At 37.7% G+C, this 16749-nt stretch overlaps 2 protein-coding genes across 2 annotated transcripts; both read left to right on the top strand.

Moving 5' to 3' along the window:
• The first annotated feature begins 1224 nt into the window (after positions 1–1224).
• On the top strand, positions 1225–2334 carry LOC103681441 (olfactory receptor 56B4). Its single transcript, XM_008711004.1, has one exon. It carries the CDS (start codon positions 1369–1371, stop codon positions 2332–2334), a length of 966 nt encoding a protein of 321 aa, XP_008709226.1. The 5' UTR covers positions 1225–1368.
• A 12970-nt stretch (positions 2335–15304) lies between these two features.
• Positions 15305–16270, top strand: LOC103681422 (olfactory receptor 688-like). Its single transcript, XM_008710986.1, has one exon. The coding sequence runs from the start codon at positions 15305–15307 to the stop codon at positions 16268–16270; it is 966 nt and encodes a 321-aa protein (XP_008709208.1).
• The last annotated feature ends 479 nt before the right edge of the window (positions 16271–16749 follow it).

The following is a 16749-nucleotide window of genomic DNA, read 5'->3' on the forward strand; positions in this document are numbered from 1 at the left end:
AATGGATGGATGTGGTGAAATAAACACAGTCCCGGGCAAACTCTAGGTATGTAAAGTACTATAGTGTATCTATGAAGCAACATTTCAGTATACATCAAGAGCATTTAAAATATCCATATGCTCATAGAGGGGCAGAATAACTTCTTGAAAAACAATTTGGTAATATCAAGCCAAGTCTTTCTTTTTCCATTTTACCCCCCCAATTCACTCTTAGAAATTATCCTATAAACTTATACATATGCATAAAGATATATGAACAGGACATTTAGTACATCATTTTTACAGTAACAAAATACTGGAAACAAATTGAATGTCAGAAGTTCTCATTAAATTATCAGATATCCGTGTGGTAGAAAATCATTGAACAGTGATCGAACAGTTCAATCACTGAACAGTGAGGCGAATCTAGTTTGTGATATGGAGCAGTGTCCGAGATAATTAAGTAATAAAGAAAAGGAAAGGAAACAAAGGACAAAGAGTATGATTAGTATGCTAACATTTGCTTTTGTCTTTTATAAGAAAAATATACATATATTCTTGTTCACGCAAAAACTATCTCTGGAAGGATTCCTAAGAAACTGGGCTACTAGCTGCCTCTGGTGAAAAGAAAGAGATTTGGGAGACCGAAGTCTTACTGTCTGTTGTTTGTATTTTTTTATTTTATTTGACTTTTAACCATGTACACGTATGACACTTAAAATCAAAATATTACTGAAAATAAAATTTTAAAATGGCTATGTTCTTCGTACGTATCGCTCTTGTATCATTTTAAAAATTCTACTTAAAGGAAATAATCTGAAAAGAAGATAGTGGTGATTAAATCATGGAGCACCCAAATATAGAAATATAAAGCAGTCATCAAAATTAAGATTCCACGTTGCTTTCAATGATACTGGAAAGTTGTAGTTTATTTATTCATCCATGTCATAAATTTTTACCGAGTGCCTATTTTATATTCTAGAATACAATACTTAAATACAAAGGCAAAATACGACATTATCCTCATATAATGATGTGAACTGCTTAAATATAAAATAGAAAAATGGAAGGAAACTAAATATTAATATTTGTTATCTGTTAGTAAAAAGATTATGCTTGAGCAATACATTTGAACATGCTCATTAGATACACAGTGGTAATAATAAATGGTTAATTCCAACCTTTATGTTTAGGACAAATTTTGGCTTTATTACTCCCCTGTGGAATATTTCCAGAAGCAAAAAAGAATGTTGAGGGTTATTCACACTTAAAAGAAACTGGATCATTGGTGGGAGTCTGCATTATGAGGACCCCGAGCTGAACTTTCAAATGCCGTCTTCCTCCTATTTCAGTTTTATGGACATACACTGAGAACGGGGCACCTGTACCATGGATCCCTCCGCTAGTGTTACCAACAGTTCCAGCCTCCAGATTTCCCAGTTCATCCTCATGGGGCTCCCAGGCATTCACGAGTGGCAGCACTGGCTCTCCCTGCCCCTGGCTCTGCTCTACATCTTAGCACTTGGTGCCAACATCCTCATCATGATCACCATCCAATATGAGACCACACTGCACGTGCCCATGTACCATTTTCTAGGCATATTGGCAGTTGTGGACATGGGCCTGGCCACCACCATCATGCCCAAGATCCTGGCTATCTTCTGGTTTGATGCCAAGGCTATCAGCCTCCCTGAGTGCTTTGCTCAGATCTATGCCATCCACTGCTTCTTGTGTATGGAATCTGGTATCTTCCTCTGCATGGCAGTGGACAGATACATAGCCATCTGTCACCCTCTTCAATACCCATCCATAGTCACTGAAGCTTTCGTGATCAAAGCCACAGGATTTATGGTGCTCAGGAACGGCCTGTTTACTATCCCAGTGCCTGTACTGGCTTCCCAGCGACACTACTGCTCCAAGAATGAAATTGACCACTGCCTGTGCTCTAACTTGGGGGTCACCAGTCTGGCCTGTGATGACATCACTGTGAACAAATTTTACCAACTGATCTTAGCATGGATCCTGCCTGGGAGTGATGTGGCTCTGGTTTTTTCTTCTTATGTGTTAATCCTTCGCTCTGTGCTGAGGTTGAACTCGCTGGAAGCAATGTCGAAGGCTCTGGCTACCTGTAGCTCCCACCTCATCCTCATCCTCTTCTTCTACACAGGTATCATTGTGCTGTCTGTCACACACCTTGCAGAGAAAAAGATCCCCCTAATCCCTGTACTCCTTAATGTGCTGCACAATGTTATCCCCCCTGCACTCAACCCCATGGTCTATGCACTTAGGATGCCAGAGCTCAGATTGGGCTTCCAGAGACTGCTTGGGCTGAGTGAAGATACATCCACTAAGTAACTCAGCTTTACAAGGCCATTAAGGTGTGAGGAAAGGACAGAGGTTTTAGATCTCATTATACCTTGGTTGTAATCTGCCTTTATCTCTCACTAGCAGAAAAAAAATGACCAATAAAATCATGAAAACTGTCAGTCTCATTGATCAAAATATGCATATGACAATTACAATGAAATTTCCTGTTACTAAAATAAGTAAGAATTGAAAAGTGAAATGTTGCTGACCACGGATGCCGTTCTGAGACTGGTACTCCTATACATAGCAGGTAGGAATGTAAAGTGGCCCAAATGGACCAAAAAGTAATTTGATAAAATTTACTGGAATGTTCATAAATGTTCATATTCTTTTGTCCAGTAATCCTATATTTAGAAAGACATCCAAAAGAAATGGTCTAAATGTAAACAAAAATTTATCCAAAAGAATTCACTAACAGTAATAGAAAATGAAGACTTTAAAACTGTGCATGAATTGACTCTAACTTGTACATATTTATGTGTTTTTCATGTCATTTTCATAATAAGGAAAAGAAAATAAATGTCTATTGTAAAAAGACAGAGAAAAAAGTTTTATTTTTGTACCAGGTAATCTCAATAATAATAATCAATTAATTAATTAATGGTTAACAAGTGCTAAGTACTTCTTATAGGGCAGATAACTGAAATACACACACACACACACACACACACACACACACATACACACAGAGTCTGATTTAATATTCACAATAACCCTGTGAGGCACATACAATATTATTCCCAATGTACAGTTAAGGGATCTAGGGCACTGGGGGTTACAGAACTTGCCCCACCAACATAGTTTTCAAGTGGGGGAGCTGGGATTCTACTCCTTGGAAGACTGATTGCATAACCTTTGCACTATTCTCCCTGTTCCTCTTGCTCTGTTTCAGAATTGCTACATTATCTTAAGGAACCTATGAAACCTCTCTCTGCTTCAATTCTTCAAGTTAAAAGTAGTAATGATCATAGCATTTTGTTGATTCACAAAGTCACAGCATGCCATGACAAGCAAAAGAGATAATAAAGAAAACAGGTTTACGGTGATGGGTAGTAAGGAGGGCACGTATTGCATGGTGCACTGGGTGTTATATGCAACTAATGAATCATCGAGCTTTACATCGGAAACCGGGGATGTACTGTATGGTGACTAACATAATATAATAAAAAACCATTAAAAAAATAATAAAGAAAACAGGTTTAGATATGATATACACATGGAAAAACTGATCTAATTATGCAGCAAAGTTTTCTTCTTAGGAAAAGAAGAAAATGGTCCTAGAAAATGCCCTAGAAAAGTAGCTCTAAATAATCAATTAAATCTAAATTAAATTTTGTCATTTGCACATCTAACAAAAAGGTACACTTTTGAATATAAGAGCGCTGACCCATGTTTGTTTTGTACCTTCTCTGAGCCTAGTACAGGAGCTCTGCATGTGACAGATGCTTAATACATGATGTGGTTGGTCAGCAGTATAAGATAGTCTGTAGACCTATGTATCACATATCCTGGACCATGATATGAAGAATGACCTCAGAAAGTTTGCATGAGTCCATCTTGGAGAACAACCTCTTAGAAGACAGCTCAGGGCTTAAGCAACACCAGAAGCTCATCCCACCAGGGAAGTGAGCACTGGGCAGCACAGCAGACATGCAGGAAGTGAGTCCATAATGTGGGACCAGCCATCCTAAGAGTAATGTTTGGAAACTTACCCAAAAACAGAGACTATAAACTTTCTCCAAGAGGAGCTATTACTTCACCCTTGACCGACAATAGCCACTGATTCAGACTGAAGCAATCCTCCAATAAGAAAAGGTATGCAAGAGACAGTCACAGAAAAGGGCTTGAGCTTAAGCCAACCTCCACTGTTTCCACCCCAAAGGAGTAGGGTAATAACAACACATAACCTTGAAGGTTCTTTCCAGTGTCCACTTTCCCACAATGGATCAGCTAATTTCATATAGTCTTCATAGCAGCCTTCTTTGCTAGGAAACATTACTATTAACCCTTTTTCACAAAGAAATAGGTGCTCAGGTTGAACGATTATACAAGTTCATCAAATGGTAAATAGCAATGTTGAACCATCCTCAAAGATGCCTCCAAACTTTTTCATTCACACAGAAACACACAGCATAAGTCTATGTGTAGGAGCCCCAAGTGTAGACCACTTTCAACAACTCTCTGGGGATGTGTCTCTCAGTTCTTTTGAAAATATGTAAACATCTAACATCTAACCTGGAGTTTCAGCAAAAATTCTGACACAACAGAAAGATGAGAGCAGTTAATTATTCTCTCCACTCTATGTGCCATGACTATAAAAAAGGATGTGCACTCTGTTTTATCTTTATAAACTATTCCTCTCCGTCATGTGCTTTGTATTTACCCATTTGTTTTGCCTCATGTGATGTTAATACTGTCGCACTATTTTATTTTTAATTGCCTATTTGTCTTTTCTAGCACATGTATTTTCATATCCAGTTGACAATTTAATTTGAACCTGTCTTTTCAAAACAGCATTAGCTGTGTCTTCATTACTGTACAGAACAAAATCACAATGAGATACTACTTCACACCCACGAGGATGGTTATGATTAAAAATACAGATAGTGGGGCGCCTGTGTGGCTCAGTCGGTTGGGTGTCTGCCTTCTGCTTGGGACGTGACCCCAGCTTCCTGGGATCGAGCCCCGCGTCAGGGTCCTTGCTCAGCGGGTTACTGCTTCTCCCTCTCCCTCTGCCTGCTGCTCCCCCTGCTTGTGCTCTCTCTCTGTCAAATAAATAAATAAAATGCTTTAAAAAAAAAACAGCTTTAAAAAAAAATACAGATAGTGAGTGTTGGTGAAGTTATGGAGAAAATAAAAGAGTCTTTGAGTGAGGCCGCTCTTTGATTAAACAGGAGTCACCACACAACCCAGCAATTCCACTCTTAGGTGCCACCCAAGAGAATTGAAAATGTATGTCCACACAAAAATTTGTACATGAATATTTATAGCAACGTTATTCCTAATAGCCAAAATATGAAAACAACCCAAATGTGCATCAACTGATGAATGCATTAAACAAATGCGGTATACCCATACAATAGAAAATTACCCAGCCAGAAAAAGTAAAGGCACTGATACATGCTACAACACAGATGATCCTTGAAAATATTATGCTAAATGAAAGAAAGCCAGACAGAAAAATACACATATTGTATGATATTTATATGAAATATCTAAAATAGGCAAATCCGTAAGGACAGAAAGCAGCTAAGTAATTACCATGGGCTAAAGGGAGGGAAAATGGGAAACAACTGTGTACAAAAGGGTTTCTTTGGAGGATGGTAAAAGTTCTATAATTAGAATTAACAGTTGTACGGCATTGTGAATGTGCTAGAAGCCACCGAATTATATACTTTAAAATGGTTAAAATGCGGAATTTTATGTTATTTGAATTTTACCTCGCTTAAAGACAAAAAAAAAACCTTTCTCCTTATGATGTCTCTCCAGTGCCCTCTACTGCCAAAGTTTAGCATCATTCCCGTGGATAAAGGCATATACGTAAAGCCTCCAAATCCTTTCCCAGAGCAGGCCAAAAAACTGCTCTGAGGCACAGTAAGTTGATTAACAGCCTCGGTCACACCTTTGACGACTCAGCTTCCCTATGCACCATTTCACGCACATTTGAACTCCCACACAACAATAAAACAACTCAATATTTCTATCTTAAAAGAGCTAAAAAATAATAAATAAATAAATAAATAATAATAAAGACATAAATGATACAGCTACTCTTCATACAAAGAAGTTCTCACCTTTTCCCCAAAATAACAAAATGCACAATCCCAAGAGTCATTGCATACATTGCTGGGAAAATTACCCTATACCTCAAATTCCATCAGAGTCCAATCAAATATTCTGTTACCTACTACAGACGAAACTGTAAAGTTAACTTCCAATAACTTGTGTATAAAATAAAAATGGAAAGGAAAGAGAAGCCTTGTTCATATATAAAAATAGCAGCTCACTTATTAAAAGCAAATCCAAAATATTCATAGCTACAACAGCTCTAATTTCTGTAATAGTTCACAAGGTCATAATGGATATCTACCATATTTATCCCAACTCTGTCAAAACTTGGCAGAGTATCCAAAACCTTCACTGTTAAAGGGTCTGAATTCTCAGTCATCCTGCCCCTTTATCAGTTAGTATACTTTTCCATTAACCCTTACTAGTGGGCATGGAAGTACTATGAGGCACCTCGGGGGATATCCTGGGTTCCCAGCATAGTCTGCCTGTCTCCGTTGCATAGAAGCAACCTAATTTCCCCTTACTTAATTGGCTTTAATCACTCCAGATAATAGATTAATCTTTTCTCCTCTGGTTTTATGGTGTAAGGCAGTAAGATGGGTACTTTTTTTTTTTTTTTTAGTTTTTATTTAAATTCCAGTTAGTTACATACTGTGTAATATTAGTTTTTAGCTGCAGGTGTACAATATGGTGAATCAACACTTTCCTACAAGGCCTGTGCACAACAACTGCACTCCTTAATCCCCATCTCCTATTTAACCCACCCGCCCTCTGGTAACCATCTGTTTGTTCTCTACAGTTTAGAGTCTGTTTCTTGGTTTGCCTCTCTCTTTTTTTCCCATATGATCATTTGTTTTGTTTCTCAAATTCCACATATGAGTGAAATAACACGATATTTGTCTTTCTCTGACTCGTATCGCCTAGCACACTACTCTCTAGCTCCATCACATCCTTGCAAATGGCAAGATTAAATTCTCTTTTATTGGCTGAGTAATATTGTATTTTTTTACCACATCTTCTTTATCTACTCATCAGTCAATGGACATTTGAGCTCTTTCCATAATTTGGCTACTGTTGATGACGTTGCTATAAACATCAGGGTGAATGTGCCCCTTCAAATCAGTATTTTTGTATCCTTCGGGTAATACCTAATATTGCAATTGCTGGATCATAGGGTAGTTCTATTTTTAACTTTTTGAGGAACCTCCATACTGCTTTCCACAGTGGCTGCACCAGTTTGCACTCCCACCAACAGTGCAAGAGGGTTCCTCTTTCTCGATATCCTCCCCAACACCTGTCATTTCCTATCTTGTTAATTTTAGCCATTCTGACTGATGCATGATGATATCTCATTATAGTTTTGATTTTTATTTCTCTGGTGATGAGTGATGTTGAGCATCTTTCCACTAGTCTGTTGGAAGATGGATCTATATAAACAGAGGATCCAAATTAAAATACTTTCTGTTCTAATCCTCTGGTGATATTTGAAGCATCTGCTTCCATGACCAGATATGCACATTGAAATCCAGAATATGTCCCTATCGAAGCCAGGAACCATCAATACCCTCCACTTGCTAGCTACGTGTCGATCTGGTAGTGATGCATAGTGGTCCTGAGTTTCTGGTTGTCCCTGTTGACAAACAGAGCAATTTTGAGCTTCAGAAAGAATCAGTGGAGTAGACTGATTTATTTATTTATTGCCCATGATAGCATCACTAGAATAATCTCATGACCACTCATCTCAGGTAACCCAAGAAGACTCCTCCAGGAAGTGGATTACAACATCTACTTGTTGATGCTAGGCCACGTCTGGGTTCACAAAAGGGTTTTGCTAATAAGCATCAATATGCCCATTTTTACATTCCCTTTCTGCAAGTTCATAGTGTTCCATAACTTTGCTTGCCATACTGAGATTCATCTTATTATTCTGTTATCAAAGGTCCAGTTTAGGCCAATTCATTGTCTGTGATTGAAAATATGCATAATTCCATCCTATTCTATTGTCATTATCACTTAGTCCCTCCGATGCCGTGAAGAAACCCACTGAGCATATTTACCTTTCCTTTGGGCAAGTTCATTAGTGAAAACTATCAGACAGCAGTCATTCCCAGAGCAACTGACATTCTATTAGAGAAGATAATTTTAGATATTTGTAGATTTTCTGAAATACGTTGTGGTTTCAGGTAGAGAATAAGCCTACGAAATGCTTATCAATGTTCTTCTTTTGGAAATCTATACCATTTATCTCCATAGCATTTTCTACGGTGCCCTGAACAACGCATTGCTATTCCCAAGTCCTTCCTGGTTACGACTTCACATTTTTTATCAACTACAAATTTATTGTTACCAAAATTAAGAATATAAATAATTGCTGTTCCACCAGAATTGCTTACCCCCCTGACCATGCTTTTTTGCAGTCCAGCAGCAAATTGCCCAAATGTGCTGGCAAGTCTGTGACTTCCTTTGGCTATAGCTTGACAATAATAATGTACGACTTGGTGTACCTTAATTTTAGCAGGCTACACCTCACCTTGCAATGTATTACAAAATCCAAACAATGTAATATTCTATTAAACAAAATTGCTAAAACATTACGGATCTTTGATTATAGCAAAAAAATGAATTTTCACACATGGATCAAAATATTGATTCCATTCCAAAACTGGGCAGCAACACGCAAAAGAATGAATCTGGACCACTTTCTTACACCATACACAAAAATAAATTCAAAGTGGAGTAAAGACCTAAATGTAAGCCCTGAAACCATATAAATCCTAGAAGAGAGCACAGGCAGTAACTTGTTTGACATAGGCCATAGCAACTTCTTTCTAGAGATATCTCCTGAGACATGGGAAACAAAAGCAAAAATAAACTATCGGGACTACATAAAAAGAAAAAGATTCTGCACAGCAAAGGAAATAATCAATAAAACTAAAAGGCAACCTACAGAATGGAAGAAGATATTTGCAAATGACATATCCAATAACGGGTTAGTATCCAAAATACATAAAGAACTTAAAAAATTCAACATCTGAAAAACAAATAATCCAATTTTAAAAACATGCAGAAGACATGAACAGACATTTTTCCAAAGAAGACATACAGATGGCCAACAGACACATGAAAAGATGCTCAACATCACTCATCATCAGGGATATGCAAATCAAAACTACAATGAGGTATCACCTCTCACCAGTCAGAAGGCTAAAATCAACAACACAAGAAACAACAAATGTTGGCGAGGATGTGGAGAAAAAGGAACACTAGTGCACTTTTGGTGGGAATGTAAACTGGTGCAGCCACTCTGGAAAAGAGTACAGAGGTTTCTCAAAAAGGTAAAAATAGAGCTATCTTATGACCCAGCAATCACACTACTGCGTACCTACCCAAAGAATACAAGGACAATAATTCAAAGGGATACATGCAGCCCTATGTTTATAGCAGCATTATTTACAATAGCCAAGATATGGAAGCAACCCAAGTGTCCATCAATTGATGAATAGATAAAGAAGATGTGGGAGATAGATATATATATATAGTAAGCAAAGTAAGTCAGAGAAAGACAAATACCATATAATTTCACTAACACATGGAATTTAAGAAACAAAAGAAACAAGCAAAGGGGGAAAATAAGAGAGAGAGAAATCAAGAAATAGACTCTTAGTTATAGAGAATAAAATGATGGTTACCAGAGGGGAGGTGAGGAAGGGGATAGGTTAAATAGGTGGTAGGAATTAAAGGGTACACTTATCTTGATGAGCACAGAGGAATATATGGAAGTGTTGGATCACTATATTGTACACCTGAAATTAATATAACACTGTATGCTAACTAACTGGAATTAAAATAAAAACTTAAATATATATTGGTTCCATTCCATCACAATGTTACTGTATTTCGTGTAATTTTTAACTATTAGAATCTCTGACAGCAGTCCTTAAGCAACAAATAAATGGAGTTTCTTAAGCTAATTTGATAAAATTAAAATAAAAATTAAGGTTTTATTTAATAATAGTATATGTAGCTAGAATACATGTATTATTAAACAGAAAAGGGTAAAATGTGACTGCATATGAATGTAAGCATCACACTTTGAAATTCCTCTAGACTGCTTCTCTATTTACTCTTCTCAATATTCATTCATCTATTTGACAAACGTTCATAAAATATCTACTATGTGCCAGGAACTGGTCTAGTGCTGGGGACAGAGCAGTGAACAAAAATTACTAAAAGCAGGCTTTGCAAGGGCTTAGATTTTAATGTGAAAAATACAAATAAATGACTTAATAATATGACATGTTGCGATATATGCCATAGAGATAAATAGAGCAGAGAATTATAGGGTCAGGACTGCTATTTTAGATAAAATGATCAAAGAATCCATCTCTAAGGAACATTTGATCTGAATACAAATTCTATATCACTCTTCTATTCCAGTTTAATTAACACTAAAATTACAACGTCATGAAAGACAAAAGAGACAAGTGGTCCTAAAAAAGGAACTGATCAACACAGACAAATAGAGAGGGTTAGGTAAGATTACATTCAGGTAAGATCCACTATTTTTGGCACTTGAGGTCATTAGCAAGAGCACTTTCTAGGTAATGTTAAAACAAAAGTTAAATTGCAGTGAGACAAGAAATCTATAGGAGGTGAGGATGAGGAAGCAACATAAAGAGGTAACTCATAATGTTTGTGATACAGGAAATAGACAGGGGCAATCTCTGGAAAGTATATAGAGTAAAGATGTACTTTGAGACAGGGAGACTTCAAAACCTTCCTAGAATGAAGAGCACTATTTTCAGACAAGAATTAATCCTTGGGGAACCTGGAGTGAAAAACTGTCCATCTGGTGGACTGCTCTGGGACTAGAGTTGAATGGACCCAAAAACATTTTACGACTAACCCCTAAGAGCACTTGGGTTGTATTCCCATTGCAATGCCCAAGAAGACCCTGGAGGATGCTTGTTATAAAGTAGGGAGGGCCTGGAGAGCACCACACCAGGATCAGGCATCTCACAGATCTAATTTATACAGTAACCCCAGACTCCAGGGGTGGCAAGCAAGGACAGGAATCTGTTCTGAACAACACAAGGCTGAACACAGGCAGCTGAAGCCAGGAGAGCAGACAGAGCTACAGAAGGCATTGCAGGTCTCTTCCAAGACCTTCTTGAACTAGTAAGTAAACCCGTCAAAGACCTGCACCCTGAGAAATGAGGCACTGGATATCCCACCATCCTGTAGGAAACTCCAGAGATAAGGGGCTGGATATCCCCACCATCCTGTAGGAAACTCCATTCCTCATGTCAGAAGTTAGTCAGTATAGGGGCGCCTGGGTGGCATAGCGGTTAAGCGTCTGCCTTCGGCTCAGGTCGTGATCCCGGCGTTATGGGATCGAGCCCCACATCAGGCTCGTTTGCTATGAGCCTGCTTCTTCCTCTCCCACTCCCCCTGCTGTGTTCCCTCTCTCGCTGGCTGTCTCTATCTCTGCCAAATAAATAAATAAAATCTTTTAAAAAAAAAAAAAAAGTTAGTCAGTATATGCCTTATCTTTGCCTTCTATGGTGCTGCTTATTGGAGTCTTCACCTCTAGTACCTCCCTTCTCTCGGCCTCTTGACTTTGGTAGAGACTAAATCCTGTGACTGAGAAACAGGAGAGAAATAAGACTGAGTTCCAAGACTGTCAGTAAATCAATGATAAACCGACAGGCCTAGAATAATAAATTCTACACCCAAGATTCCTAGAACAAAAAGCAACTTTAAACAAAACATTGCTTTATTACGCTCAAAAAAAGACATACGATTGTTTTTAAAAGACCTCATATTTAATATAAATTGAAGCTGAGTTCTCATTAAATCAACCAAAAAAAACTGAAGATGTTTGCCATCATACTTATTTTACACTGATCATGAATTTCCAACTGTTTCAGTGAGATATGAAACAAAGATTAAGATATATTAATATTTGTAAAGAGGGGAAAATAGCACTGTTTGCAAGCAACTTTTTTAAAAAAAGGATTTGTTGTGCTTTTTTTTTTTTTTAAGATTTTATTTTTAAGTAATCTCTACACCCAACATGGGACTCTAATTTACAACCCTGAGATCAAGACTTGCATGCTGTATGGACTAAGCCAGCCAGATGCCCTGTAAGCAACTTCTTGCTGTACCTAGAAAATCAGAAAAAGAGCATTAAGGGGAAAAATTTAAAAATTGATGATAGCTTAGCAAAATGGATGATACACAAGACAGAAAGCAAAACAAATAAAATTGTGATTTATAAAATAATAAACCCAAAATATTTGGTTTACCAGCAACCATTAATTGGTTGTGATAAGACAGAAAAAACTCACGAAATGTTTAAAAGTAGCACAAGTTTAGCAAAATGAATGAATGCAAAAGGAAATAACAAAAACCAATATAACACTAAAAAAGGTAAATTCACTGGATTTCCATAGGTCATAAGTACACACTGGAATATGTCATGAAAAAATTCATATTCATTCAAAATATCTCAAAATATTAATAATCATAATGAGTGCAGAAGTACAAAATTTTAATAAAAATTTTTAAAGATTTAAACAAAGGCAGGGAAAATCCACATTTGATGAATGAGTAGACTTGATAGTATAAGGATGTCAACTTTTTTTTCCAAAATTAAGCTACAAATTTTGCACACTCCCAACCAAAACTGCTATTTTAGAACTCAATATAGGAAATCCAAGTTTAATCCAGAAAATAAACACATGAAAAAGGACTTTAAAATTAAAGAGAGTAAGTAATAAGGGAATATAGTCCTCTTGTGAATTAAATTTATTATAAAACTAAAATGTTTAACGCAGTTTGATATTGGCACAAAATTAACCAGAAAAAAAAAATAGAAACAATCGAGTGCCCACATAGAACTTATACATATAAAAATTTATTATGTTACGAAAGAGGCATAATAATCACTTGGTAAGACATGTGGAAACCATTGCTTAATTATGTAAAATCACTTTATTTACATACCTCTCTTTAACAGAAAAACTAATTCCATGTAAATAAGTTGCATCACAAAGCAGAAGGTCAACCATTAAAAATTAAAAGTTATAGAGAAGTGAATTCTGGTCAAAATTTTGAGTGAAGACTGGTCTTCTGTAACTGTTTTTTGGTTGAATAATGGAATATTTTGAGAATTTGATGAAAGCTAAACAGTTCCTCTCCCCAGAATAATGTAAATATATATGAAGTTTTTCCATATAAATTTAAGAAATTCACAGATTCCCATGGAGACAACTCATAAATTCTTGATTAAAGAGTTCTATTTAAGTTTATAAGACCTAGAAAGAAAACATTTAAAAATTGTGTAAGGTGCAATATACATATATCCAAATATGTGTGTGTGTGTGCGTATTTTAAAATTTGTAAGCAGTATGTAAAACCAAACAAAATTTGGGGAAAAGATTATAAAAGCCATATGACATCATTTAGTGGCCATTGAAAAAAATTTATATCAGGGGCGCCTGGGTGGCTCAGTCGTTAAGCGTCTGCCTGCAGCTCAGGGCATGATCCTGGCGTTCTGGGATCAAGCCCCACATCAGGCTCCTCCGCTATGAGCCTGCTTCTTCCTCTCCCACTCCCCCTGCTTGTGTTCCCTCTCTCGCTGGCTGTCTCTCTCTCTGTCAAATAAATAAAGTCTTAAAAAAAAATGTTTATGAAGTTTCCCAATGCATCAGAAAATTTATATGTACAATGCTAAGAAAAAGCACGGGATGAGGAATTCCACTTATATGAAACTTCATTAAAAATTTTTCTTTCAGCAAAGAAAAATGCTGAAAATTAAATATTCTAAAATGTTAAAAACCATTACCTTTGCTTGTTGCAATTTCGATTTATGGTTATTTTTCTTAACTTTTTTTTGTTTTCTAAAAGTGCTACTATTCTATGTTTTTCTTATTTTTCTTTTTCAATTTCTTGAGTACTACAGGTTTATTATAATTATAAATGGCATGGGTATTCATTCTTCACAAAGGCAGTGAGGGATGGAGCCTTGATCTTATACTTAATGCCATCAAATGAAGAGAGAGGCAGCAATTTGAAAGGCAATATGGATACTAAATATTTGACAAGGGAAGGTATTACTCACAAATAAAGGTTAAAAAAAAATAAAAAAGAATTCTCAGGTATTGAAGGTTTCCAAAACCATAATGCCTATATGCTTTTTGATACAAACTTTGAAAATAGTCTGCAATAGTTCAATAGTGAACAAAACTGACAATGTGAGAATGAGGCAGACCAAGTATTTAGAGGACCAATAATGAGCCGTGAAACTACTTAAATGAAATGGTCTAAATGTGCGTGATAAATGCCTGCTGCTTTAAACCTACAACCACACAAAACTCTGAAAGTGTTAGGAAGTCTGGTGGTAATCTTTTCTCCTTAAATCTTCTATTAATAAAATTGATGATTTTAAAATATAGCTTAATGTGTGTCTTTAAATTACTTTCATAATCAGAAGAGGAAACAAGTGATACTCCTACAGATACTGACCTTTTAGCTATGATTTGATGCCAGAGACTAAAATTTTGCTGAAGTTTTCTCACTTACTAGTGTTTTCAAAATATGATTCTTATCTAGACAAATCATTCAACCTCCGTATCCTCGTATGTAAATACCAACCCCTGTTGGGTGAAGATTAAATGACATGATTTTTGTCAGAAATCATTTGTCAACCACAGGCACTGTTTAAAAGAAAAACACGGTCAGCATTCTCCCTGTGGCTGCTTGGTCTCCTCCTGAAGATCCCCAGCAATGGAGAAAACACCTCTGCCCTCTAACTTTGGGTTCTTTATAACGTGCAAGTCTTCTGCTGTGTGTCTGCATTCCTCCCACACACACACACACAAAAATCTACCTGGAATTTCCAGAAAACAAAGCCAGTAAATCTTCACTGCTATTCTGCTAAAATCTTTATGTTAGAATCTGTTTTGGCTCTTCTCTTGTTCTTATCCAAACTTTTTTCAAGAGTCAAAGGGGTTGAGGATACATTATGTTAAAAAGGACTTACTGAGTTATTATAGATGAATCCCATACTTCTACACAAATTCTGAGTCTCAGCTGAGCTTATCAGAGCCTATTCTTATTTCCCCTTAATTCACAGATAGATGCTGAGAAGAAGACATCGCATGATATGGATACCACCCTGAGTATGACCAATAGCTCCAGGTTCCAAGTGTCTGAGTTCATCCTCATGGGGCTCCCAGGCATTCATGAGTGGCAGCACTGGCTCTCCCTGCCCCTCGCTCTGATCTACATCTTAGCGCTTGGTGCCAACATCCTCATCTTAATCACCATCCAACATGAGCCTTCCCTGCACCAGCCCATGTATCGGCTCCTTGGTGTCTTGGCTATAGTGGACATTAGCCTGGCTACCACCATCATGCCCAAGATCCTGGCCATTCTCTGGTTTGATGCCAAGGCCATCAGCCTCCCTGAGTGCTTTGCTCAGATCTATGCCATCCACTCTTTTATGGGCATGGAGTCAGGCATCTTCCTCTGCATGGCTGTTGACAGATATGTAGCCATCTGCTACCCCCTTCAGTACCCTGCCATAGTCACTGAGCCTTTTGTGATCAAAGCCACACTGTCCATGGTGCTCAGGAATGGCCTCTTGACCATCCCAGTGCCTGTACTGGCTGCCCAGCGACACTACTGCTCCAGGAATGAAATTGACCACTGCCTGTGCTCTAATTTGGGGGTCACTAGTCTGGCCTGTGATGACATCACTATTAACAGATTTTACCAGTTGGCCTTGGCATGGATTATGTTTGGGAGTGACATGGGTCTGGTGTTTGCTTCCTATGCTTTGATTATTCGCTCCGTGCTGAGGCTGAACTCTGCTGAAGCAACATCGAAGGCCCTGAGTACCTGCAGCTCCCATCTCATCCTCATTCTCTTTTTCTACACAGCTGTTATTGTGGTGTCTGTCACCCAGCTGGCAGGAAGAAAGGTCCCTGTCATCCCCGCTCTCTTCAATGTGCTACACAGTGTCATGCCCCCAGCCTTTAACCCCATGGTGTATGCCCTCCGGACCCAGGAGCTGAGAGTGGGCTTCCAGAAGGTGCTTGGTTTGGGTGCCAATGTGTCTAGGAAGTGAGCCAACTTTCAATGGCAGGGTTTTATAGCTGGTATTACAGAAAGAGCACAGGCTTTGGAGTGCAACAGCACTGGGTTAAAAGTCCCTATCACCCAATTGCTAGGAACATCAATTCAAATTAATTCACCTGTTTTGTACAGCATATACTATGTGCCAGGCACTGGACTGTTCTAAACATTTCACAAATATTAACTCATATAATTGCATACAAATACACTTGTTATTTACATATTTTGCAGATGAGGCAAGAAAGTTGAGAAACTTGCCCAAGGTCAAATGGGAAGGAAGTTGCAGAGTTAGGTTAGAACACAAGCAGTCAGCCAGGCCCCAGACCCCAGGAGAGGCGCTCCATGCACCCCCCCACCACCACCACCGGTTTCATGTATAAAGTACGAAACTAACAGTTTCTGTCTCTCGGAGATGCTGTAAGTATTAAATGAGCTAATGCCCGGCACACAGTAAGCACTCAGTAAAAGCTG

Source organism: Ursus maritimus, unplaced genomic scaffold (genome assembly GCF_017311325.1).
Source record: "Ursus maritimus isolate PB19 unplaced genomic scaffold, ASM1731132v1 scaffold_16, whole genome shotgun sequence".
Taxonomy (NCBI): Eukaryota; Metazoa; Chordata; class Mammalia; order Carnivora; family Ursidae; genus Ursus; species Ursus maritimus.

What these genes read in the sequence shown, in the direction of transcription:
- LOC103681441 (XM_008711004.1), top strand. Translation starts at nt 1,369, where the DNA reads ATGGATCCCTCCGCTAGTGTTACCAACAGTTCCAGCCTCCAGATTTCC.
- LOC103681422 (XM_008710986.1), top strand. Translation starts at nt 15,305, where the DNA reads ATGGATACCACCCTGAGTATGACCAATAGCTCCAGGTTCCAAGTGTCT.